The sequence below is a fragment of the Camelus dromedarius genome, chromosome 20, assembly GCF_036321535.1.
Source record: "Camelus dromedarius isolate mCamDro1 chromosome 20, mCamDro1.pat, whole genome shotgun sequence".
NCBI classification, from domain to species: Eukaryota; Metazoa; Chordata; class Mammalia; order Artiodactyla; family Camelidae; genus Camelus; species Camelus dromedarius.
The window spans coordinates 28,369,803-28,397,507 of record NC_087455.1 but is presented as its reverse complement, the minus strand read 5'-3'; the positions used below and the strand labels follow the sequence as shown (position 1 = coordinate 28,397,507).

The 27,705-nt window shown below is 36.8% G+C and overlaps 1 protein-coding gene and 1 non-coding gene across 2 annotated transcripts in view; one reads left to right on the top strand and one right to left on the bottom strand.

Annotated features, from left to right (window-relative positions):
* Positions 1–27,705, top strand: part of ATP6V1C1 (ATPase H+ transporting V1 subunit C1) — a 42,288-nt gene that overhangs the window by 3,689 nt on the left and 10,894 nt on the right. Inside the window, exons 2-8 of the mRNA XM_010981871.3 lie at positions 13,309–13,479; positions 14,576–14,643; positions 19,830–19,915; positions 22,160–22,254; positions 23,848–23,939; positions 24,983–25,081; positions 27,183–27,251. Of these exons, the coding sequence (XP_010980173.2) occupies positions 13,348–13,479; positions 14,576–14,643; positions 19,830–19,915; positions 22,160–22,254; positions 23,848–23,939; positions 24,983–25,081; positions 27,183–27,251 (641 nt within the window). The 5' untranslated portion in view covers positions 13,309–13,347. The remainder of the gene's footprint in view (positions 1–13,308; positions 13,480–14,575; positions 14,644–19,829; positions 19,916–22,159; positions 22,255–23,847; positions 23,940–24,982; positions 25,082–27,182; positions 27,252–27,705) is intronic.
* On the bottom strand, positions 25,801–25,873 carry TRNAV-CAC (transfer RNA valine (anticodon CAC)). The gene has a single exon. It is a non-coding gene; the product is annotated as a tRNA-Val (tRNA).

Below are 27,705 nucleotides of genomic sequence, written 5' to 3'. Positions count from 1 at the left end.
AGTTCAGTGTTTCTCTCTGGGTGCTGTTGGCATTTTGGACAGGACTGTCCCTTGTTTGGCTCCCATTTGTTGAGTGCTGGTAGTGGCCTCCACACTGGAAATGCTGTAAAGCTCCCAGACATTTCCAAACTCCTCCTGGAGGAGAGAAGAGGTACCATTTGGTTGTAAAACACCCCATGTGGTGCCCATCCTTTATTTATTGTACACATACCTAAGGGCTTGTTAGCGGCAGGCCCACTCCTGGATGTTGGGGATATAGAGGTTAAGAGTAGTATTTTAATAAACTAGCATGTAAAATGTAGATAGTCCCTAGTTCTATGACCTTGGGGAAGTAATTTCATTACCTCGTCTCTCATCTGCAAGTGTGGGTGGCAGTAACATCTTTGAAGGAATCAAGTACCAAATTACTAGCACATTGAAGTGCTTATCACATAGCATGTTCAGTAAATGGTTGTCATTACCAGGAAACAGGATCTCATGCTTACTTGAGTGACGAATTGGGGAAAACGAACTTGTTTTAAAGTCTTTGGCTTGTTGAATTTCAGGCTAGAATACGCTGTGTTAGAGAGATCAGCACCTTCTACTGGACCGTGGTGTTGTGGTCCAGACACATAAAATACCAGAGGAAAAGGGAAGTAACCTTTCAGGAGCCATGAGTGTAGATTCAGGGGGTTCCCTGACATGGGATGAATTGTTTGCTCCTTGGGTCCGTGTTGGGTTGCCTGTGGCAGAGAGGAAGGGCCTGGGAGCTCAGAAAGTTCTGATGATTCCTCAGTAATAGGTGTACAGTGCCCTCCTGGCTGTGTCTGCCAGTTCAGCTAGTTTACCAGAAATTGCAAGAGATTAAGAAAAAAAAAAACCATATTATTATGTGTTGTTAACCTCCCTAACATGTTTCTGTTTTTATGATAGGCATCTGTGCAAAAGTAAGGCTTGGCTTTTACAAATTTATTTCTAGCCAACTGGAAAGTAAAAACAAGGCAGTTGTTTATAAAATGCATCCTTTTAAAGGTTAAGTTGTCTCATATTTAATTATGTTTATGGCTTGAAATTCAAGTAATCCTTAATAGGGTTGTTGAGCACTTATACATACTGTTTCAGTTAAAAACAAAACAACACAAAAGTTAAGGTTTATTTAAATAAGTTATAGGTCCTGATCATTGTAAAATTTCATTCCGTGTGAATCACGAAAGTCTTCATTGAAAGGTAAAATCCCCCATTGTTATTGGAAACCTTTAAACAAGTTTTATTGTGAGCAAGCGCCTCTTACAATCCCCTTAATTAAGAGGCTGGTGTTTTGAAGGCTGGAATTTTAACAGTCAGAGAGGAAATTTACTTTTTATTTTGTGGGGTGTTAAACATTTCTAGGGGGAAGGATGTGGCAGCTTTTTAAGATGAATGGATTGTGGCAAATTTTTTTTTTAACAGTACTGATCAGTTGTGTTAAAAGTTGATGTGCCGCAACTGGAAGGCTGTGTGGTGTTTCACGGATCTCTGAGGTGTGGCTTCTTGCACTTGTTGAAATGAGCCACTATAGTAAACAGCTTGGTATTCTCAGGGACTCAAAGGGAGGTTGTTTTGCATGTAGACTACTTTCAGTTTTCATTGTGAAATTTAATTTACTGTGAAAGGTGGTTGCATTTCAGAGGTCAAAGTATTGGTTTCTTGAAAGCATTAAAAGCCGATCAGTGCTGGAACTTCCTGGGGTGCTGTGCTCTTGTGTGGTTACCCCCCTCTTGGGTTAGGCTCATACCTCTATTCACAAAAGAAATGCTAGTAGCTGTCTGTTTGGATTCATTATCCCCACCTCTTGTGTTTTTGTGGTAATTTTTGCTTTACTGTTTCTATTTTACATTCATATCACTTGTAGTGGGAAGATAATTCATAGTCTTCAAATTCGCAGGAGTGGGTGATACAGTAAATGAAACAAACAGCCTCAGAGCTTTGGATCCAGGATTTCCTTCTCTCCTTTCCTTCCTTCCATTTTGACCAAGAGTTGTTACTGCTTAAAAAAAAAAAAAAAAAAAAACTTACTGCAGTCAGATGAGATAGAAGTGTTTAAAATTTTGAATAAGTTTTTCTCTTACGCCTCCAGTCAAGTTCTGACTTGACTTTTTTGAATCTTGTCATGTGCATTGTTTCTCCCCCACCTCTTCCTGCACTTACAGACCTATCTGCTTACAGAGACCTGCACACACACACAGTTGTAAGCTCCTTCAAGACAGGGAGTACATTTTATTTGTTTTTCTTCTCTACCACAGTTCTGGGAATTTAAGCACCAAAAATATTTGGTGAGATGAATGAGATGACCCTAAATTGAAAGCAATTACAGTCAAACCAGAGCTATATAGGGGGGAGGCTCATAAAATAGATGTCTGCATGAATGCAGTCAATTACATGGGTTTAAATGGACATACAGTTTGAGGGAGAAGTAGTCTGGGATTATATTGATGGATTTGGTGCATGGTTGGACTTAGTTGGGAAAATCTTTTTGTTATGGGAGGTTTGAGTTGGTTTAAATAGGAAGAGAAGTTGATTTGTGCAAAATGGCTTGTTGGAGCAGAGGCAAGTAGGAAAGAGAGGTGAAGGCAGGCCTGAGGTAAAGATGGATAAAGAGGTCCGAGAGATTGTGAGGATAAGGCAGAAAAACTCAGACAAAGGACAGTGGTAGTGATGACAGTGTAGAAAGGGAGATTTGAGTTTTATTTCCAAGAAAGAACCAGGACTAGGGGCATGTTTTTGTGAGTTACTCAACCTTCTATCACCTAGAGCAGTTTTTTGAGAGCTGGAAAAATTTTTCAAGTTTTGGGAATGAATCAGGACTCTACACTGTGGTCACAAAACCACCTACTATTTGTATGTAGGGCATTTAAAATTCTCTATATTCTGTCCTTCATAAATGAAATAAAATTATTCGTTTCTTGAGCAAAGCAATAGTTTACCCAGATTTTGTTTTGTTCCGTACTTGATTTCATATATTATATTGCTTTTTACTTTTTAAGTTTGTAAACTGCCGTAGAAAGGATGCAAAAACTTGCAGAAATCATTCCTGCATTATAGAACCAACAAGTGTGATTCTTGATAATGATGATATGACATCTGGCCATCTTATTAAAGAATATCTGCCATTTCTTGTAACATTTACCATATAACTCACTGTATAGTCACTGTGTAACTCACTGTATAATCATGGAAATGCCTGCTTTACTGCAGTGATTCTGAAACCTGACTTACTTGAGGGACTTAAGAAGAAAGAAGAAAAAACAAAAGTCCTGGGCCTTACCTAGTATAGATTTATGGAATATAAGAGCTAAAAAGGATTCTGGATATGATAATCAAATCCTCTTTTTTTTTTACAAATGAAGAAACTTACGCAGACAGTGGTGTGGGGAACTGGGATTGGGTTCCAGGTCCTCGCGTTCTCAGCGCAGCGTCTGGCCACTCACTGCACTGTGCTCCCTGAGGCTGGCGTTGGGGTTTTCTCTGGCTGTAGCTCCCAGTGAGAGGAAAAGGCTGTTTACTAACCTCGATCTCATGCTGCAGACACAGCTACGACTTACCAGCTTTGCCTTTCTCTTTTGTGTTTATATCCAAGGTTCTTTGTTATCGTGCCATTTAACTGTCTCTAAACTTCTCAATGTTTTAAAGTGTGAGGATACTGCCCTACTTTTTTATTTTTTCAGTATGTGTGGGTTTTGGGGGCATTTACATGTAGTAATTCATCATTAAAAATTCAGGAAACAGGAATATGTAGAAAGAATGAAAACATCTATAAGCCACTCCCAAGAGATGATATTTCTCTAAAATAATTTAATGTTTATGCCTGTATCTTCTCTGAGTTGGAATAGCTGCGTCAAAGGGTGTGTCCATTTTCATGACTTTTGATAAATATTGACAAACTGCTTTCTAGAAATTGTCCCTTTTTTTAAAAAGTTACGAAACTCTTTTGGGTTCTGTGTGATATATAATTATTTTAGATTGAGGAAATATTAATGATGGCAAGTTGTTATATCTTTATTAATGCATTTAAATGAATTTGTATTTTATCAATTATGATAGCATGCTATACATTTTCAAATTAATGACACATATATGAATGTGTGGGACATTTATTCAAGCTACATCCCTCTTTTTTTTTAAACAAAAATGAGCATTTACCCCCTTATTACCAAAGCAAGTGTGCTCCATTCTTTACACACATAGTGTTACTACCGTTTTTCAGCCTGACTTGTTACATTTCTCATGTTCATTGTTGTTAGTCCTGTTTCCTATTAAATGTTAAAACATGGGGCTGAGCAAAGCTGGGAGGTTGTGGCGGAATCTCTCTACATAGAAACAAATAGAGCAATTAGATAGCAAAAGCAAAAACCCAGAAACAAGACATACAACAAAACTAGAGGAGACTTCAGTTTCTGGCCCCTGTGGAATAACTGGTACCATACTTGCTTTCCCACCATAAACAGCTAGAAAACTGGATGAAATGTATGAAAAAACTGCTTCCAGTTATGGGACAACAGAGGTAGCACAAGAACTGAGAGACAGTTCACAAATGAAGTGAGCTCTCCAGTCCCTCTGGGTTTCTGGTTTAGGAAGAGGAAACCAAGCAGAGCGGGTTGGTCTTGCTAAGTTGAGGAGACTGGAGTTGGGGAAGGCTTATCTGGCTAGATTTGCAGGTCAGATTGGCAGAGAGAATGGAGCTAGACAGAAGACCCACATCTGTGTAGGAAGGTCAGTAAAGAATGACTAGAGAGCTGTAATCTGAACAGTTGCCAAAGCTCATGGGGCTGGAAGGCATATGAATACCTTACTGAGTCCCCGGGCCATTCTGTAGACTCCCCAGAAGGCCAGATCTTAGCAGTAGAGCTAAATTAGCCCCAGAGTAAAGCTTTGTACCTAGCCTGACAAAGTATAAAAACAAGCCCTGAATGAAACATGCAGAACCTCAGGTAACTTAACTGACTGTCAGAACAGAACACAACATTCTTAAAAGCAAGCCAACAAAATCCAGTGATCAACAGTTGAACATTGTGAATCATAAGTATGCTCAGTGATTTAGCAGAAAACATGAACATAATGAGGAAAGAGAATTTTTCAAAGATGGAACTTATAAAGCTGAAAAATACATTTAAAGTGACAGATTCACTTCATGAAGTGGATAGCAGATTACCTTACAGAAAAGGTCAGTCAGAAGCTGTAGCAAGAAAGTATCCAAACTGAAGCACAGAGGAAAAAACAATTGAAAAAAAACCAAATGAATGGAAGCCCAGTGACCTGAGGGACAGTATCAGATGGTTTAACACACATGCCATTTTTATCTCAGAAAAATGGAGATAGACGCAGGAAAATTTTTGAAGAAAATGATGAATTTTTTCCAAATTTGTTGAATACTATAAACGCAAATTCAAGAAGCTCTGAACTCCAAGCCAGATAAATCCTTGTGACCCTGGGGTTAGGCACACTTTTCTTATGTTGCAGACAAATCACATAAAAGAAATAGATAAGTTGGACATCAGAATTGAAAACATCTATTCAAAAGCACCATTAAAAAAAAGTCAAGACACAGAAGATATGTTAAAAAATATATATATATACACACACACACCTCAAATTGCATTAAGATCATACAAAAAATTCCTACAACTCCGTAAGGTCAGCTCAGTTTTTAAAAGGGCACAAGATCTGAATAAAAATTGTACAAAAGATTTGCATAGAAACTTCACAAAAGAAGATATACAAATGGCTGATAAGAACGTGAAAAGATCCTGAACTATGTTAGTCATGGAAAGTGAGAGACCTCTGAATCCACTGGAATGGCAAAAATAAAAAGGTTGTCAGCATTAAGTGTTGGTGGAGACAGCTGGAACTCAAGTATCTTGCTAATGAGAATATAAAATATACTTACTTTGGAAAACAGTTCGGCAGCTTTTTTTTTTTTCTTTTTTTCTTCTTTTTTTGGCAGCTTCTTATAAAGTTAAATATATGCTAATCATTCAACTCAGAAAGTCCACTTTTAGATGTTTATCTAAGAAATGAACATGTATTTTCACAAAAGCCTTGTAGAGGAATGTTCGTAGCACCTTTGTTGTTAATGGCCTCGAACCAGTAACAATTCAAATTTCCATCACCAGGTGAATGGATAAGCAAACCGTAGTGCATTCATGTAGTGGAACACTAAGCAATAAAATAGAATGAACTGCTACTGATTCACACAACAGGGACAGATGTCAGAGACATGCTGGGCAAAAGTAGCCAGTTACAAAACAGTGCACGATGTATGCTTCCACATGAAATTGTAGATCAGGCCAAATTAATCCATAGTGTGACAGGAAGCAGAGCAGCCTCTGTCCAGGGCTGGCAGTGGTAGGGATGGACTGGGACTGGGTGTGAGGGAAGGCTCTGGGATGACAGAGATGTTCTTAATCTTGCTTTTGGTGGTATTTACATGGCTGTGTGTGTTTGTCAGAAACACATCAAACTTTACTCTTGTAATGGGTGCATTTTGTTGTATATAAATTATGTATCAATAGATTAATGTTTTAAAAAATACAGAAATGAAGGGAGCTAACTAATTATAAACCAGGTTCTTGAACTTTATTGTCTTATTTAAGTTAATTAATCCTCACATTTATTCATTCAAGAATATTCGACAAATATTTTTTGAGGTTTTACAGATGCCAGGTACTGAGGATACAGTTGTGAGCAAAAACTGTCACGGTTTCCATTTACCCTAGTGGGCAGTTTGTTTGGTAGAAAGATATAAATGAAAAGCGTTCCTCAGGGAAATACTGAAAAGAAGGTGCTATGAGAGCTTAGAAGACATTCATCCTTAGCATGTAATATATGTACTCATTTGATATATGACATGATACATATTATATGTGTCTCATGGAATATGTGAAGCATTTTCTGTGCCTTGGCCTCTTCGTTTGTAACTGCTGCCCATCTGATAGGGTTGTTTTGAAGTACTAAGTGAGTTAATACACGTGAAGTGTTTTGCCTGGTGCTGGTAGGTAGGAAGTGCCCGGTAAGTACTGGTTGCTGTCTTGATGCCATTTGACAATTCTCATTAGCACGGGGTGCTAACTGTGCTGACTCGGGGCACTGGAGTAGCACCAGTTATGGGGGGAGGGATTATGAGTTTGGAAATGTTGGGGTTTGTTTTGAGACATCCAGGTGGAGATGTCTTGTAGTCAGTTGTGGAGACTTGCTGGGTACAGCTCTAGAAGCGGCAGAGGGGCGCGGGCTGGAGATAAAACTTGAGAGGGGGTTTGGCATGTAGACTGGAATCTCCTTGAGTGCAAATAAGATCATCAAGAGAGAAACTGTATACACAGCGTCTAACAGAGGGGCTTAAACATAGATCTGAGTCTTGAGGAATGACTTTTTAATAATTTTCTCTTTTGTTTAACACATGATTTGCCTATATTTATGCCTGACTTCCATATACAAGATGAAACAAAGGGAAGTAATTAGGAATAAAAACAAGTCAGTCGAAGCAGTTGGAGGAGGAGGTGGTGTCCAGACTCTTGGTGAGATAACCAGTGGACACCAATTTTCACTCTGTTTCTGTGCGGCTCATAGAGAAAGGGAAATGTGTTTAGCAACATGGATTTCATCTTTGACTAATAAAAGCATATATATTCACCTGCAAAGATAAATTTTGTTTGGAACTGAGCTTAAATTGTTCTTAAATTTAAAGGAGAAATTTTTTTATGTCAGTTATATAAATGACAGGATAACAATGGAGATTGCTTAAATACAGAGCAAACAGGGATTTTGCAAAAAACTTATTGATGTTCTCCTCATGGGCGGTTCTCACATTTATCCTTAGATACTTAAAGAGTTTGTCTCTTCATCAGGCTCCTCGCATGGTTGGTTTGCTCTGACCAGAGGGTAGAAGAACAAAGGCCACGGCATCACCTGAAGTACGGGTGTGTTCTCCCTCAATCCCTCTCTTTTATATTTTTGACTATATTCACCCTTAAAATAACGAAAGACTAGGGCTTAGTAATCTGCAACTATACCAATTTTTAACTTACAAACTACTCTAAAATTAGGATTTGTTTTCTGAAAGACTCTAAATTAAAAAAAAAATTTTAAATCATGATTTAAATATTTTTCTTGTCCTTATTTTTTTCTCTTATCAGGCTTTTTGATTGGTTCAGAGTCACTGTTATTTTTATCTTTCATTTATTCATAAAACAAGCACTTATTAAGTCTCTGCTGTTGGCAGGAATTATGTGTGCTGGTTTGTCAGGCATGGGAAAAGAAGATAAAATTCTGGCCCTTCAGGATTTCCCAGTCACGTGGAGAGGAAAACATGCTATGAAAAAAGGAGGGAGTAGTGTGATAGTACATAGCAATGACATTTACAGGGTATTAAGTAAACGGTAATTCCCATCTAGGATGCTGGGAACAGCCTTTGCGGGCAGGATGGGTTGGGGCAGCAGCTAATACGGTCATCCCCAGGAAGGGAGGCTGAACAAGGAGGAGAGCCTTGTATGGCTACATCATTTTGTTCATTCCTTCCAACAGCTCTGGGAGAGATGTATAGTGTTCCATTTTACAGATGAGGAAACTGGTAAGGGGGTTGAGTCTGGCTTTTAACTCGTTTGAGACTCCAGAGTTTGCACTCTTCCATCTCTGATCTCTAATGAATCTTTAAAAAATTTTGCTTTTCTATTTGGAGGAGTTGTTTTTCCTTCTAGGTGATAGGATAGCTTGGGATGCTGGGTAATGCTATCTTAGAAATTGTCATGATCCAGGATGAAAAGAAAAGGAAAAGCAGCTTAGATCTCTTAATCTAGCAGAATTCACTGGGCCTACATGGTGTTCTGAGCCTGGAATAAACCTAGGGTGAAAGGGTTTAAGGTTCCACATGGCTCTCCCTCCAAGTAGGAAAGCCCAGGTGGGCTCAGATATAGAACGGTTTCTTCTCCTAGTGTGACACAATGGAAGGGACATGGCCTTACAGTCAGATAGCAAGCTTTCAGCAGCATCTGCCCATTGGTAGTGTAGTACCCACATTACTCCCTCCCCGAGCATTCCTACCTAGCCACGGACTTCCGTGAGAACTAAGTAAGGGTGTATAGCACAGTACCAAAAGGGGAAAACACCTTTACCTTCTCATCCCTAAGCAGGCTCTAGAGAGGGCTCTAGGGAAAAGATGAAATTAGAGGACTTTCTATAATTTTCCTAGACATTTCTGGACTCCAGTTTTATTAAGAATTATGACATTCTTTCATCTGATCTGAATAAAACCTCCTTAAAGTAGGGTAGGGCAGGTATTTACGGATAAGAAAATGGGATCCTCTTTCTTATTTCCTGGAATCCTTTGGAAACCTGTTGGCTGAAAAAGATTTTCTAGAACTCTGAATGGTATGATAGTGACATCTACTGTAATAGCTCATATTACCACAGTCGTTGAAGAAGCTACAGTTTCGATAATTGAACAATATTGCCAGGAAGACTTTAACAGTTGATTTCATCACGTGCCACTTTGGGGGAGAGGAGGTGTAAAACTGTTATCAAATATGCTTTGTTTAATAGAACCACTTGTATAATTGTAATAAACCTCAATCCAAAAACTATCATCACTTAGAAGATCTAGGTTTTTTTTTTAAACAATTGAAGTACAGTCAATTATAGTGTGTCAATCTCTGGTGTATAGCACAATGTCCCAGTCATGCATATGCATGTATTCATTTTCATATTTTTTTCCATTAGAGGTTATTGCAAGATATTGAACATAGTTCCCTGTGCTATATAGAAAAAACTTTTTTAAATCTGTTTTTATATATAGTGGCTAACATTGGTAAATCTCAAACTCCTGAAGATCTAGTTTATTAAAAGAGGTTCAAAGATGTTACTGGATTCTCTAATCAATTTAACTGAGACTTTAGTTCAAGGTAATCCTGTGATTGGTGTTTGGGTTAAAAAAGCTATATTTGATAAGTGCAAGAATATTAGATGGAGGAGACCAGAGATAGGGAGGCAGCCAAGGCCAAAGTGGCCAAAGGACAAAGGCAGGTGACAGGAACAGGGAATGACAGGAAAGCAGGAGACAGACCCACAACATTTCATCAGGAATTTAACTTAAAAAGCAAGTTCCTGAGATAGATTGTGGGGCTAGTGCAGATGTAGCCCAGGTTTTCAGCTTTGCAGTGTTACATGGTTAGAATTGTTGAATATGTTGACCCTAAAATACTTCTTTTAAAAAAAATTCCAAAACCTCAGAAAGGTTTGTGTTCAATATATTATGCTGGGTCATAAGAGGATATAAACAGATTAGACAGCATTTCTACTGAAGTTAACACAGAAAAGTTGTGCTTGGAGGATTAATTTGGTGGCTAGACTTCTATAATTCTCTGGATATTCCATTTGAAAGTTCACTAAAATACTTTTTACAAATTTACTGAGCATTCTGCTTTAATTTATCATGAATTAATTACATTCTTATAACTGTTTTTAAAATATTTAATTTTGAAATATTTTAAGTATACAGAAAAAGTTCAGATATTTTAGATTAACAGATATCCATGTACCCACTACTCAGGTTTAACAGATATTAACATTTTGCTATATTTGTCCTGATAACTTTTTAAAGAAATAAAATTAATTGAAAAGAAATAAAATCACAGCAAAAGCCCTACTCCTATACATTTTCCCCCCTGTAACTGTATGTGTACTTATGAACAGTGTATTTACCAGGATGTGAGAACTTAAATCAGAACTGCTTTGAAGAAAGTTCGGTAGTACTCAGTAGCATTAGCAACGGTCTTTGTCATTTATCTTATGACACATAACAAACCATCCCAAAATTTAGAGGCTTAAAACAGTGAGTTCTTATTTCTCCTGATTCTCTGGGTTGTCTCACCTGTGCTTATTGAGTGGCAGCATTCAGCTGGGGCGTTGGCTGGACAGGAAGTTTTAAGATGGCCTCTCATGTTGGGCAGTTTATGCTGGTGGTCAGCTGCAGTGTTGTTGTTTCTCTGCCGTGTCGTCTCTTATCTTCCACTAGGTTAGACTGGCCTCCCTCCGTAGTGGTCTGAGGGCAGCCATCCAAGAAACAGAAGTGAAAGTTGCAAGGTCTTCTGAGGCCTGGACCCTGAACTTGAATAGTATGACTTCCACACATTTTGTTGGTCAAAGCAACTCACAAGGCCAGATTCACAGTGAGAGGAAATAGACTCCATGTTTTGATGGGAGGAGTGGCAGTCACATTGCCAAGAGCATGGAAAGACATGTTGCCTCGGAAGATAGTCTACCACATTGTCATACTTTTCAGTTCAGCGATCTTATTCCTCACTGTCCTGGAGAGACTCACAAAAACAGACATGTACAAAGTTGTTCACTGCAGAATTGTTTAAAACAGAAAAAAAAAAAAAAAAAGTAAAGCAATGTAACTATCCTTCCAGAGGAAAATGGTTAATAAATTTTAGTTCACTCATAAAATGCCATATAACAAAATGAATGAACTACATCTATATAAATCACCATGAATAATTCTAAGAATAGGTTGAGTGAAAAAACCAGGTTGGAAAAAGAATATGGGTAGAAGGATATTTACATAAAAACTTTAACATTTGCAGTTTCTTAAGTAGGCTAGTGAGGATTTTGTTCTCAAATCAAAGATTATCTTTGGATGGCCTCCTTAGAACTTGATGCTCTGAATGTCTTATTGTCTGGGCTCACCATCATTAGCAAGCATGGGTTTAGTTTGTTGGCCACTTGAGAGCGAGTAGCTCTCAATGCAACTTTATCAGTAATAACGAAAAAGTCATCTTAGAGTATAATTCTTGAGATACTTGTTTAGTATCAGCATCTATATTTATACCAGTTTAACCTGAGTTTGTTTTTTATCTGTAAATGGGGAGGAGGATATGTATCTCATTGGAGTGTTGGGAAGATGGATGGAGATGATAATGTATAAAACATTTAGAGCAGTACCTAATATCTGGTAGAAACAGAAACAGAAGTTAGGAAAAAATAACAAGTATATAGAATGACATCTATGTTCAGTTTACCTTCAATTGTGTAATGACTGGGTAGGATTGCTTTAATTACAATGGGCTTCTGAAATTATGAAAGTCCACTGTGACTAACTATAATACTTCACATTTCAAAGGAAATTTAAATTTACAAAGTTCTTTCAGATTCATTATTTGATTTTATTATCAAGACAAATTTATAAGTTATCTTCTATCTAAGATAGACTCCAAGTTTAAGGAAGGGTTAGATTAGCAATGGTAGTAGAAAGTTTATGGTGGTTCTAATGAAAACATATTAGAGTGGAAATAATGATGCTGTAATATATTCATTTTTATGAATTCCTTTGTGTTTGTGTGCTTTACCTACTTAGATTCTGAATAGGTTTGACTTAGGACTTCTTTTCCCCACTTTGGTGTGTGTGTCAGAGAGGGAGGGAGGGAAAAGGGGAGAGGAGAAAAATTGTAGAAGAGGGTTGGTTGTGTCTTGATGGAGTTTGGGAAAGGGACACGCACAGCCTCTCTCTCTCTCAGGTCTAATAGTGTTGTATTATGCACCTCTCCCCTCAAAAATAAATGTCACATTTTTAATACAAAGCTTATTGGCAAGATTTTTGGGGGGAGAGGTAAATGTATGTGTTTGATGGCTGCTGAATATATGCTAGGGATTGAGGAGATTCCCTTAGATTGAATATGGATTAAAATTAACCACCAATTTGGCTAACCTTACAGGATTTGCTAAGCCTGATGTGACAAATTTATTTAGTGGCTACTATTCAATTAATTCTTTCTCAGAAGTAAGTTATGCGTGTTTTTTAATTTCCTGTTTTGGCTTTATGTTTTACAAACTTAAGATAAACATAAATTTGTGATTTCCTTTGTGGAATGAAACTATTGGTGGCTTGTATTTTGGGTAGTCTCACTTTTTTTTTAATTGAAGTAGTCAGTTTACAGTGTTGTGTCAATTTCTGGTGTACAGCACATTGCTTCAGTCATACAGGAACATGCATATATTCAGTTTCATATTTTTCACCATCAGCTACTACAAGGTATTCAGTATAGTTCCCTGTGCTATACAGTTTCATTTCTTGAATAATTCCTGTTTTAGAATGTATTAGGTCTTTATCATCTCTTTTTACTAGTATCATAAATAAGTCGCCATTTATGTGGGTTTACTTCCAGGTAAGTAAACTCGACTTTGCTTGGGATCATATGTCAGTGTTGAATCAGTTTTGAAACAGGTTATACTTATCACTTATCCTGTGACTCTGAAATAATTTAGAAACAGATGATATTAAATACATTTTGTTTTACCTTTCAGAGTATTTCTTGATTTTGGAAGAAATATCTGATAACCAACATGACTGAGTTCTGGCTTATATCAGCTCCTGGGGAGAAAACATGTCAGCAAACGTGGGAGAAGTTGCATGCGGCAACTACAAAGAACAATAATCTTGCTGTTACCTCCAAGTTTAACATTCCTGACTTAAAGGTAAAACTGTACTGTGCAGAATAGTTCATCATGAAGGGGTGGATGATTGTCTCTGCTTACTTTTGGTGGAGATGATATGTCCAGGTTCCTTCAAAAGAAAACTCTCATCTCTTGACATTGGCATAATTTTAAATCTGTCTTGTTCTTTCTAATATTCAGATTTTAGATAATGAAGAAATAGAGATTTTAGAAGTGAAGTAACATTTTTCCTAAACTTTTGTGTTTCTGTAAATTATGATTTAAATTTTAATGAGATCTTATGAAAATAGTTGATATATTACTTTCACAAATATGGTTTTCAGAAGTAAAAAAATCTTAGGACTATATATTCCTAAATATCACAGTGAATCCATTTTTCTGTTATTAAATTTATGTAATACTGATGTTGTAAATGTTTTACCGTTGTACCTCTTTAATTATACTGGGCAAATCTAACCTAGTTATTTAATCTAGTTTATCCATTTAACTTTTATTAAACATCAGTAACCTGGCAGCCTCTAAGTGAAGCAGACTGCCGGTGATGAGTTGAGTGAACTTTTGTAAAGAATGGAAAAGAACATGATGTTTATATCCTGCTGGTTAACCAAATGAGTTGGTTATACATAGCACTTATTTAAGAAATACTTAGTTACTGGTTCTTAATATTTGGGGAATTATGAATTCTTTGATACACTGATATAGACTGTGGAACTTCTTCCAGAACTTGCTCATTTAGACACATATAGTTTTGCATGCAGACTCAATTACAGACCCTCTGATGCACCGTCACGGACCCCCGCTTTAAGAGCTGCTGTCATAAACCATGACTTCACATGGTCCACCGTCACTGGGCAGCGCAAGCAGAGGCACAGACTTGTCATTGTGGAATCTTCACGTCTGAGTTGGTGGTTATGCCCATGAATTAGAGGATTATCTTGTACATATAAATAGCTTTGAAATGTCTAGCAGACATTTTTTAACCACATGCATATTATTAACGAAAATATGGAGAACTCTAGATTTGTGGGCCCTTCAAATCAAGATGTTGTAGTATCTTGTTTAATTTTTTTTTTAAAGGATGAAACTTAGGTAATAAAGTGTTGTATTTCCCTTTTAGGTTGGCACGCTAGATGTCTTGGTTGGCTTGTCAGATGAACTGGCTAAACTGGATGCATTTGTAGAAGGGTAATGTATTTATATGCATGGACTAGAGCAAACGAGAGTGTCGGGCTACCTGGACATTGGGTTTACTATCACATGAATACCCTGCTTATTGGCATGGTTTTAGAAAACAGTGGCTTTTTTTCTTTGTAAATCAACTTTATGAAGATACAATTTACATGCATACACCTGTTTGAAGTGTGAAAATGGTGATTCTTTTTAATATCATTTTTATTGAGAGATAATTTACATACCATTGCAATTCACCTACTTTAAGTGTACAGTTCAGTGATTTTACATATATTCACAGTTGTGCAGCCATCGCCACAATAAATTCTAGTACGTTTTCACCCCCTGCCCCATAACTACCCTGTTTCCATTAGCTGTTATTCCCTACCCCTCAGTGCCCACTAATCTACTTTCTGACACTATAGATTTGCTTATTCTGGACATTTCATATAAGTGGAATCATACAATATGTGGCCTCTCGTGACTGGCTTCTTTTCCTTAGCTTACTGTTTTTGAGGTTTATCTGTGTTAAAGCATATATCAACATTTAATTTCTTTTTATTACCGAGTAATACTACCTTGTGTAGATAAACCACATTTTATTAATTCATTCATCAGTTGATAGACATTTTGGTTATTTCTACTTTCTGGCTAATCTGAGTAATGCTGCTGTGGGTATTTGTGTACAGGCTTTTGTATACGCTTACGTTTTCATTTCTCTTGGGTATGTACCTAGGCATGGAATTGCTAGGTCATATGGTAACTGTATTTTTAACATTTTGTGGAACTGCCAGACTGTTTTCCAAAGTGGCTACATCATTTCACAGTCTCACCAACAGTGTGTGAAGGTTCTAATTTCTCCACATTCTTGACAACACTTAATTACTATCCATCTTTTTGATTACAGCCATCTTAGTGGATGTTAAGTAGTACTTCATTGTGTTTTTGATTTGCATTTCCCTGATGGATAATGTGTTAAGCATCTTTTCATGTGTTTGTTGGCCATTTGTGTTTCTTGGGACAAGTATATATTTGAATCCTTTGCCCATTTTTTAAATTCCCTTATTTATCTTTTGAGTATTGACTTGTAAGAGTTCTTTTTATATTCTAGGTAAAACTCCACTGTCAGATATGACTTGGAAACATTTTCTTCCATTCTGTGGGTTTTCTTCACTTTCTAGATAGTGTCCTTGAGGCACAAAATACTTGATTTTGATATCCAGTTTATCTATTTTTTGTTGCTTGTATTTTTGATATCATATCTAAGAAACTATCACCCAATTCAAGGTCACATGGTTTTATGTCTATATTCAAAGAGTTTTATAATTTTACATTTAGGTCTGTGATCCATTTTGACTTAATTTTTGTGTGTGGTATGAGGTAGGAAGTGCATCTTCATTCTTTTGCATGTTGATACCTAGTTTTCTAACATCATTTGTTGAAAAGACTATTCTTTCTCCATTGAGTTGTCCTGACACCCTTGCAAAAATTGGTTGAACATAAGTGTAAGGGTTTATTTCTGGACTCTCAGTTGTGTTCAGTATTCCTATCCTTATGCCAGTACCACATTGCCTTGCTTATTGTAGTTTTGTAATTAAGTTTTGGAATCAGGAAGTATGAGTTCTCCAACTGACTTTTTCTTTTTCAAGATTATTTTGGCTGTTCTGATTCCTTTTATTTCCATATGAATTTTAGGAACGTCATGTCAAATTTCTGCAGAAAGTCAGCTGGAATTTTGATAGGGATTGTATTGAATCTGTACATAATTTGGGGGAGTATTGCCATCTTAGCATAGTAAGTAAGTCTTAGCATAGTAAGTCATCCCATGAACATGGGATGTTACACCATTTATTTGCAGATGTATTTGGTGATGCTTTTGTCTTCAAAATTCAGTTGTATTAGAAGAGTTTTTCTAAACTACAGGTTTAGTCACTTTTGAAATTCAGTTACTGTGTGTTTTAGCTGAAGATGGATATGGGATTCCTAATAACTTCCTGCATTTTGATTAACTGACAAAATCAGTCTACGATCCCTTTGAGTCTTGGAATACAGAGCTTTTTAAATACTTAGGGCTTAGATAAATAGGTGTAATTTGTAAAATACAGAATTTTGGAGAACCTTAGAAATGTACATTTGATTGAAGCTTTAAGGGAACACACTTGAATAGAGGGGAACTTACTCTTTCTTTTTTTTTTTTTTAAGTTTTTTTTTTGAAGTATAGTTGGTTTATAATGTGTTAATTTCTGGTACACAGCATAGTGATTCAGTTATACATATATATATTCCTTTTCATATTTGTTTCCTTATAGGCTATTACAGAGTGAAACTTATTCTTGAAATCTGTGCAGATAGGTTTTCCTGTTTATGCTGTTACACTTTTCTGAACTATTAGAACCACCATGATGCTCTGGTAATAGAGGCTGATGTGTTGCAGAGAGATATTTTAACGTAATGACATGTAGTAAATAAATAAATAGACCTAAAGATGTATTTATCAGGCAGAAAGGCCAGTTAGGAGCCAGTGTTACAGTAGATTAGGCAGGAGATATTAAAAATCTCAACTAAGGCCAGGTGCTAGGCAATAAAAATGGAAAAGAGAGGATGAAAGAAGACGTAACAGATTGCTGTTAGGGTTAAGCATCCCATGCATTCATATAAAGCAGATATGAACATAATTATTGATACTCTCAAAAAACTGATGGTAAGAATTGTCTCTTGAGTTCTTGATTATAGCTTTTTAATTAAGAAAAGAATTTGAGGAAACTTTCCCTAGTTGCCATCCCCAAGGTGATTGCCTTCCCTGCAGTCCCACCTACCTCATTACAGTTTTAAGTCATGACAACGAAAGTGACATTGAGAAGGGAAGTTCCTGAAAATATAATTATTAACACTTGGATCCTTATTAATCACCTCAGTGGCTTTCTAGGTCTTTTCCTTAAATTGTCAATGGGATGTCCTGAATATAGTTTAAAGTTTGTGCACATTTTTTTTTAGAGAAGTAGTCTGAAAAATATTTAGGGCAAATGTACTTCATTTGGTCAGAAGAGTTGCAAGTTACCATGCAGTTTTTCCGCTATTTTGCACTGTTATGCAATCTTGTCTTTATCAGTCTTCCCGAAAGATATGAGGAATCTAAAAGCCACATGGTTTTAAGGTCTTTAAGGTTAGACCTTGGTAGTAATGCTAGATGCTAGCTTACTGACTTAAATGTTTCAGTTTTTAAGTCTGAACATTGTGGTATGTGGAATAAAGTATAGTTTATACTTTTTCAGTAATCTAGTCGTTAAGAGTAGATTTTTTTTTTTAAGGTGACTTTGTGTCATAGCTACTTTTATAGAGATATGTAGGGAGATTGTCAAATTCTGAGTTATGCGATGTTAAGTTAATACATTTGGCACAGCCATTCTACACTCCAAACTGTTTCTGTGGAAACATGCCCATCTTTGAAGGTTCCTAGCAAATGGTTCTGTTTACAGGATGCTTGTCAAGTTATATGGGAATTATAGTTTGTCATATTTGAAGGAATGGGTGAATTTTGGAGACACAGCCAAGTGTGTGTACAAAGCCCAGGTTAAACATGTTGAAGACATAAGGCTTACATCATTTTTTCTGAATCTCTTCCACTTTCGTAGGTTTGAGGTCATTCAGCGTAGGATTGTCATTCAGATTTTGCCCTTTTGTTGCTTCTTTCTGGCCCTTGCTGTTTCATCTTGCAGAAGTTTCTTAATTTGTCTTCCAGTTTACACTCCCTGCCATTGAGTACAAAGTCATCAGAGTAATTGTCCCAAGTCCTGTTTTGACCATATAACACCTCTCCCCAAAGGCTGACATCAGAGACAGTCTGGCCCCCACCTGCCTTCCCAGCCCAACCTCCCTTTCTCCTCAGCACCACACTCCAGGCAGTCTGGACCCCTCATCGTTCTTTGCTCTTCTGCCTCTCCAGATCTTGACTCATATGATGCCCTCTGGCAAGAATATACTGTCTTCCCATCTCATCAGCCTTTTAAAACCATTCCTATCCTTCATTGCCCTGCTCATGACCCATTCTACTTCTTTGATTATAGTAGCTGCAAGTGATCTCTTTTTCCTTTATGTGTCTCTGGCTGTAACCGGGTCATCTCAGCTGGCACTTACTACAGATTGCTTTGTATTTAGTCATCTGTATTTTTTGGTATCTCTCCATTTCAGTTTTAAGCAATGTGAATCTAGAGAGTTTTCTCGTGTATGCTTTTGTATCCTACCCACAGCCTAGAGGCAGAAATGGGATGGGGGAAAGAACACCGCACTCCAAAGTCAAGACACCATGTTTCTAGTAACAGCTCTGCCATGAACTGGTTTTGTGACTTTTGTGACTAAGTCACTTATTCTCTCTATACCTGGCTGTCTTTATTTGTAAGGTGAAGGGCTTGACAAGGTGATATCCTGGTGCCTCAGTAGTTTTGATGCTGTGGCTTCCTCTCTGGCATTGTTCCTCTCAAATAGTAGATGCTCAGTAAATTGTTAAAGAGTAAATAATGTAGGAGCACATTCTTTATCACTCTGTTGCTTGTGTTCTGTTGCCTCTAGGATCCCCCCCTTCGTCCTGAGCAGACTGGTGACACGCATGTAACTAACACCTGCTGCCCCCTTCGTTCTCAGCCCTTGCAGCACAGTCAGATCTGTTGCCCATTTTTCAGCTTATTCTCACTAATTTTCCGCTACTTTTTTTCTTTGTTTGTTTATAAAGTCTTATTGTAAGGAAATCCTATTAAAAAGTTCTCAACTTTCTTTTTTGCCATTAGAAACAATAGTGATAACAAGTTTTAAAGCTCCTGTTTTTCAAACTCTGATCACAACATTTTGTGAAAAATTTCTAAGATTTGGTTTTTTTCTTCAACCATAGAGCCTACAATGGAATACTGACTAAAATTTTAATAGTCACAACTTTCCACTACTTTCTTTCCAAACTTAATAAACGTACTGCATGTAGTAGTCTCCTTAAAACTACAGTTGTTCAGTTGAGTTTTATATGTAACAAAATCTTGGTCCATTTTGTCCTTAAAATATTATTTTAGAAGTTAAGACCCATTTGTTCTTTATTATATAGATAGTGTAATAGGCACATAGAGTGAAATTCATGTCTTTGTGTAGTATAGTCATTGTATAGCATGGATTTTAGGTTGTTTTCCTGAAAATGATTGATTTTCTTTTTTTCTTCCAAGGGTGGTTAAGAAAGTGGCTCAGTATATGGCTGATGTATTGGAGGACAGTAAAGATAAAGTTCAGGAGAATCTGTTGGCCAATGGAGGTAAGCTAATGCTTTATGATTTGATGTTGACTTCTATAAAGTAAATGACTTTAAAAAGATCTGTAGATAAGGATATTAAATACAATTTAAAAAAACCATTAAAATATAATTATTACTGAATTTAGTGATACTGCTGGTTACAACCTGTTCCCTGAAACACAACCTCTCATAAGACAGTCCTACGTAATATAATACAGCTTATGATATGGATCCTTCCAAAAGCAGTATTATAAAGCTTTATCTTAGTTCTTTCTGAGATGTATTTGTCAGCTCGGATTTACTTGTATGTTTTCAAGTTATATGTCTCAGCATTGTTCCAGTTGAACACTTGCTGTCTTCTCTAGGTTTTCGTATTTAATGCATCCAACTGCTAAAGCCTTAGAATAGAAATTATTTGTTTTATTGCAGAGTAATGCCTCCTTGTCTCCAGTTTGAATATGGCTTTTTTTTTTTTTTTACTTTAATCCATAGAATAGCCTACTACTGACCTGTCTTAGAAACTAGTATTTGCGTAAAGTTTGCTCTGTGTAATAATGGCTTTATAAAGGTGGTTGCTACCTCATTGTCATTTGTACTTGGATTTGTTGTTTTCTTAGGAAATAGCACTTTAGCATTTGCTTCATTTTAAATTAGGCAGATCTTTATTGATATGTCACTATAATAAGAAACAACCCTTTCCTTTTTTGTCCTGGTAAAGGTGACTGATGTGACTTGGTTAAATGAACATTTGTTTAGTAGAACCCTGGGGAGTCATGGGATGGTGAGCCAGGGTCAACAAAAGACCAAAAGGGAGAGTGAAGTAGGGAAGTTTATTACTCACGTGTCCTAGAGGAAGGGCGGGGGGCATGCGAGGAGGTCAAGGCAGGGAACAGGCAGAGGGAGCTGCGGGACCTGGGGCAGGTGCCTTTATTGGGGTCCATGGGTTGGGTGCTCTGGGGATCGCAAGCCAAGTCCAGATTGGTCGATTTGAACCCAAAAGCAGGGTTTTGGTAAACTTCGAGGGGGTCTTATCTAAAGGGTACACTAGAAAGAGGCCCTGGGTGGCAGGGAGAGTGCTTATCGCAGGGTCAGTATCAGGGAAGTCATGTCAGGAATTTACATTTACTTGTGACTTCAGGCTGTTATTGACGGCTGTTAACTAGAGTAATTTCTGGGCCCCTGCGGTCTACTTGACCACACAGAATGGGTGCCGAAGCAGCGGTATGGAGTAGCTAGTTTGGCTAAAGTCTTGGTGGTTACTGTATTTTAAATCTAGTGTTTCTCTAATCTCATTTCTTCTGCTTGCAAATAATAGATGCCAAATAAGTGCTCAGTAAAATTAAAAAAAACTTTAATAATTTATCTTTGCTCTTTGTTATAATAGTGATCCTGACCTGTTTACTGTTTCTGTTAATGAGTGTTTGGGGCAGAAGGACAGAAGTTAGATGTGCTCATTTTAGGTGCCATTACTGATCTCTAGGCACCTGATGAACTAGGGCAGTCAGTCTCGTAGGTGGAATGTGGGTTGACAGTCTAGGGGATGTTGCGTCCAACACTGCTTTTGGAAATACTATGTATGTTGTTGACTCATTGGTATTATGTAGGGAGAAGCTGAGGAGAGAAGATACTTTGTTGTGCATTTCTTTGGCCGGTTAGCCATAACTGACATGTGATTTCCTGGATCTTGATCCCATCAGCCTTGCGTGATCTCGGCTACCGGACATTCAGGGAATTAGTTGTTGAGTGTCTCTTCGGCTCTGCATTTTTAATTTTTTTCATTTGAAAGTGAAAAGGTCTGTGTTTTGAAAATTATTGAAATACAGACTCCTAGAAACAATCATCATATGGTTTTAGCAGACAAGTTCATTTTCAGTTTGTTTGGCTAAGTGGCAAAGAAAGAACATATTTTTGTCAAATTCTGCTTTTTGAGGAGACAATTTGAGGTAGTTTCTTAATCTTTGTGTCTCTTCCTCCTACATAATGAGGTACCATGGGTATGTACATATTCCATTTATTAAGTCATCAAATTAGAAGGAGCATTTTAATGTATATTAAATTTTGAGTAAGGAGAAGAGATCCAATCAGAGTACAAGGTAGAAATTCTGATTAATCCATGTTACTTAGTATTGGTAACCAGAACTCTTCAGAAAGGATGACATCTTTATTGATTTTCTCAATGCCAATTTCGGGATTAAAATCTATTACTGTGTAGCATACTAAAAAATTCTATTGCTTCTCAGTAATTAATTTATTCCCTTATTTCAGTCGACTTGGTTACTTATATAACAAGGTTTCAGTGGGACATGGCTAAATATCCAATCAAGCAGTCCCTGAAAAACATTTCTGAAATAATTGCCAAGGTAAGATAAAAAATGACACAGGTAGGACTCATTGATTTATAATGTCTTTATTTATTTTAGAAGTATTTAGCTATGAAAAACTCTAATTTAGGCTTTGACAAAGCAACTTAATTATATATGACTGACAAAAACAGGAGGAGGTACCTTTACTATAATTTTACTAAAAAAGAAAGATGTCAGAGAAGGATAACACTTTTATGTGTACCTTATCCAAGTTGTGTAGTTTACTTATTTAGGAGGTTATGTTAAATGTTGCATTAACAATGTTTGCGTAAGAAAAGTAACTTTAGAATTCCATAATTATTTATATAAATTTTAAGGGTAACTGAGATAATATGTAGAAAATTGGAATCCATTAGAGATTTATGAATCATTCAGATATGTGATAATGGCCACTGAAGGATTTTAATGTACAGTATTAATCCAGATTAAAATTTATGGGTTCTCTGACACCTTTTGACATTCAGTATTGATCCTCTACCCAGAGAAAATCCCCGTATTCTTGTACCACTTGATTTTATGTGCAGTTTCAGGGAGTCCACAGGTGTTAAAACCTGTACGTGAACTCACTGAGTTAAGAGCTCCTTCTGTATTATATTGTGAAGTCTTTGAGCTTGAGAGAAAATGTAAAGGTCTGACCTGAAAGTATAATGAGGCAAGTAAACAAGGACTTATTAATTGTTTGCCAACATTTTTATGAGCTGACTGGGATCAAAAGTATCATTTAAATCATTTGGACAGACTTTCCTTGGCTCCCAGTGACTTTATTTGTACTTTGTGCTCTGTAGTTAAATGTAAGTGAATATAGACTATCAAGGATTTTAACTCAAGTCATTATAAAATTTAATGAAAATGAGTAGTTAGATAATATAAAGTGGTACTCTTACTATGACTGAGCCTTATTTTCTTTTGATCCTTATCAAGGACTTGGTCATCTTCTTGATACTTTTATATATGAGGGGAAACAGGCTCAGAGAGGTGAAGTGACTTACCCCAGTGTCACACAGCTAATAATGATAAAGATGAGTTGAAATTATTTCTTCAAATATTAAATCTACTGCTATGTGTTTTCTCCCTAAGTTGTTGGTAGTTTTAAACATCTTTTTGAAAAATCGGCTTTTGTAACATTTATAAATAAATTCAAATACAATTTTAATTTCATTGCAAAAATATTTTGTGTAAGAATAGTGGTGTTGTGAATAGCAAAACTTTATGTGATTTAGTTCCTTTTGGAAATTAATCCTTCAGATTTGTGAATCAAGGCCTTTTAATTAGTAATCTTTATACCCAGTGGCCTAGGTTCCGTTTACATGGTTTAAGAAGTAATATAGTAACAGTAATTAAGATACATGTTGACTAAAATATTATCTTTAGTAGAAAAGACTCATATGAAAATTACCATGGTTATTAAAAATGAAGTGGGTTGTTTTACATTTAATGAGGTTGTGCTTTTAAAATAATAGAATATTCTTACATTAGGAACTAGTGGTGGTTTTTTTTTTTTGATTTAATGTTTTAGTATAGCTACTTTAATTGTATTAGTAGAGACAGGTTTGGGAAAAATTTCCATATTTTTCTTCTTTTTCTTTGAAGGGAGTGACTCAGATTGACAATGACCTGAAGTCTCGAGCATCCGCATATAACAACCTGAAAGGGAATCTTCAGAATTTGGAACGAAAGAATGCGTAAGCATGTCAAGTACATGTAAATATTGAGAATTGGGGAAGCACTCTAGCATACACTGAATAGACTATTGTTGAGGGTTAGTAAGTTCCAGTTTGTGCTGTTTCTATGATGAAAATGGTGTTTTTTTCACTTCATGCAGAAAAGCTCATTAATTCAGGCCATTCAAAACAAATGGGAGGCTGATTTATTATACTCATTTCATACATAATACTTGTGAGTTCGGTTCTGGTTTATCCCTTTGTCTGATTTTTCACTGATAAAATTATCTAAAATTAATTGTTTTAAATCAAATCATAGTTTAGTTACACAGCAATTATCTGCTGCTTAAAAGAATTCTATAGAGAAGAATCCTTTTATAATACTCACTCCTTAATTTGTTTGTTTTCCAAGTTTAGATTTCTTCCATATTGGGTTTTCTTAAAGCAGAACACTCTTGTTTTGGTCAATCTCGCTGCAGTGCGACTGCTGCAAGTGTAGCTTTAAGCGCTTAACTATTCAAGTTATGTGTTCATTTCCCAGAGGGAAAGTTGGTTGGGTACCATCAGTGGTGCAAACAAGGCGAGTCATTTTCGTTATGAAATGTGCTAGGAGACCAAATAAAGACTGCTTTGAAAGAGTTGATTATTGGGTTAACTAACCAAAATTGCTACCCAGAGGGAGAGGGAGGAAAAATCAAAGGTTGTGCTTAGATGATACGATTTCATAATTATGGTGAAGTAGACTTTAATTGATATCTAATGGGTAACACTTTCCCGGTCAAGATATTATACATGTAATCAAGAGTCGAGCTGAGTTACAGTAATTAAAGCAAACACAAAGGGAGACACTAGAGGCAAATTTTGATAAATGTTGAAATTTCTTTGGTTTTCGGGGTGGGAAATATACAGCTGAATTTTGACTTCTTATAAAAATGTTAACTCAGACTAACCCTTCTCTTGAGATGTATATATAATATATGTGAATATAATTAGCCTGCTGTTTCTTTTCTTGTGTTGTGGAAGCACATAATTATTGGCCTAATGATTTTTTTCTAATTCCTCAGAGGAAGTTTGCTAACTAGAAGCCTAGCAGAAATTGTGAAGAAGGATGACTTTGTTCTTGATTCAGAGTATCTCGTCACGTTACTGGTCGTAGTTCCCAAGTATGTCTTTTTATTGCAAAAGGTTACTTGTTAAAATACAAGAAAAAATGTTGGTTAGTGATACTATAACTTGAAGTATTCCATAAAAGCCAAGTGTAAAGGGAATATCACCTTGACATTCATTCTGTCAACCAGCATGTGGCACACACAGTAGAATTTAGCTCATAACCTGGTAATGGAGATATCAATTATAAACTGAGATTCTAAATCAAATTTAGCAGCTTAGTAGAGTTGGCCCATTAGAAAATTAAATAATGCTAAGTTATTGGAGTTTTTTAAAATACTGATGTTTAGATCTTTCAAAATAGGAAATTCTTTGTTTTTGTTTTTCTACAAAGTCTGATTGGTCAGGATGCATTTAGCCCTCTAAGAAGCAAAGAATGGATTAGATCAAAGGCAGGCGTATTTTTTCTGTTAAGGGATGGGTAGTAAGAACTTTACCCTTTGCAAGCCACATGGTCTCTGTTACAACTACTCAGCTCTGCCACGTCCACTTTGGTTGTAGCTGAAAGCAGCCATGCATAGTGTGGCTGTGAATGGATGTGGCTGTGTCTCAGCAAAGCTTTCTTTACAAAAACAAGTGTGGGCATAGTTTGCTGGATTAGATAAACCTTTGCAATCTCCTTTAGATTAGGCCTTCTGTCTTAATTAACATTTTAAAAGAATATTTAATATTTTTGGTGGTAATGGGGTAATTAGGTTAATTAATTAATTACTTATGGAGGTACTAGGGATTGAACCCAGGACCTTGTGCACGTGAGGCATGCACTCTACCACTGAGCTACACCCTCCCCCCTTAATTAACATTTGATCATAGCTAATCTTGGTAAAATGAAATTTTTGGAAGATTGGAACTCTGTGTGTGTGTGTGTGTGTGTGTGTGTGTGTGTGTGTGTATGAAACACTATTAATGGTTTCACTTCTGAACACTGTCACTATCTCACTGTCAGGGAATCTTCAGGAGATCCAAACAGAGGTGGGAGATCTGGGGACTCTTGAGAGCTTTTTTCATGAAATCTTCTCTGCTGTGCTCTCCTTTTTTTTTCTGGTTAGAAAACTGGAAATAACTGGAAAATGATGCCTCCTGAAAAGGGGCGGGAAAGCCCTTCCATTGGATTTACAGTGGCTGCAATGTTATCTGACTTCTGCTTCCCCGCCCTCACTGCAGAGTAGTAGAACACTGATTATTTCTAGTAAATTTTTATGTATCTGTGTTCTTATACTATGCAAGAAAATAACCTTTGCCCAGATAAAAGATTGGTCTCATTCAGCGTTTATTTAAAGTTTGTGTTTCAGACTAGAAGTTCTCATAGTTTTCTGTACCCTGTAATTGAAACGTAAGACCTAGGATGCCTTGCATAATGAATTACTCAGTATCCTGGCTACAGATACCACAATTCTTTATTTTACATTGCAGCCATAATTCTCTCTCTCCACACCCCCAAAAGCCAGTGGTCTCTAGAGAAGGTTGTTGCACAACATGCTGTGGGAGCATGGTTTACTGTCTGTCACTTTGTGATGCAATACTTCCTAGTACTGTGTGCTTTGGGTAAATATGATTTTATCCAGCCTTTCATAATGGCTGCTGAAGAAATGTTAGTGATTTCAGCATGGCTCCTCTCCCTCCCTCCCTCTCCCCCTCGCCCCTTCCCTCTCCTTCTCTCCCTGTCTCACCTTCTCCGTCTCCCCCCACTTCTCTCTCCACTGCCCCCTGCTTTCTCTCTCTCCCCCTTCTCTCTTTCTCTGTCTCCCCGCTTCTCTTTCTTTTCTCCTTTCTTCTATATCAACCCTAAAGTTTAACAGTAATTTGGAATCTACACTTTGTTTTACTTCCTTTCCGAAACTAAGTTCAAAGCTACGCCTCTGTTGCAAGAGTTAACTGAATGTAAGAGGGTGGTGAACTGTATTTCCTGCTTCACCACTCAGTGTATTTGAAATTCATTCTCAGAAGGAAACTTGAATTTTTTTGTTTAAATAGATTTGAGGTATACTTGCTATAGTTGAATTCCCTATTCATCTCATAATTTTTTTCTCTTTCTGAATTTGGCAGGAAGTAGGGCTAGTTTCTCTTTTCCAGGACTTAATTGTGTCTTTTCTGCAGGTTGAACCACAACGACTGGATTAAGCAGTATGAAACACTAGCTGAAATGGTAGTTCCAAGGTCTAGCAAGTAAGTAGGAGCCTTTTTAAGGCCCATTTCTTTCCTAGAATTCCTTTGATAGTTTGGATGTTGGATTAGGAAGTATCTTTATCTTTGCATTATGGTAAATTTACACTTTTAGAACCATCTTTTTCTTCTTATATGTAAGTGAGTTATAGTAGCTCTGGTTATTATAATTTTAGACCTGGAAGGGACTTTGCACGGTCTGATTGACCCACTCATGTTTACAGATGTAGAAGTTTGAGGTCACAGAGGTAGTAAAGTGGTTTGCCCGGAGTCACACATCCATTAGTGGCAGAGCTAGAATTAGAGCCCAGGTCTCTGGTGTGATACCTTTTCTGCTGTCCTACCTTCTGAAAATTCTTCATTCAGTATTTATTGTATACCTACTGTGTGTCTATAATTCCTCATTTATCTTGCAAAGGAATTAAACCAAAAACGGCTGCTAGGGTACTGTGTTGAT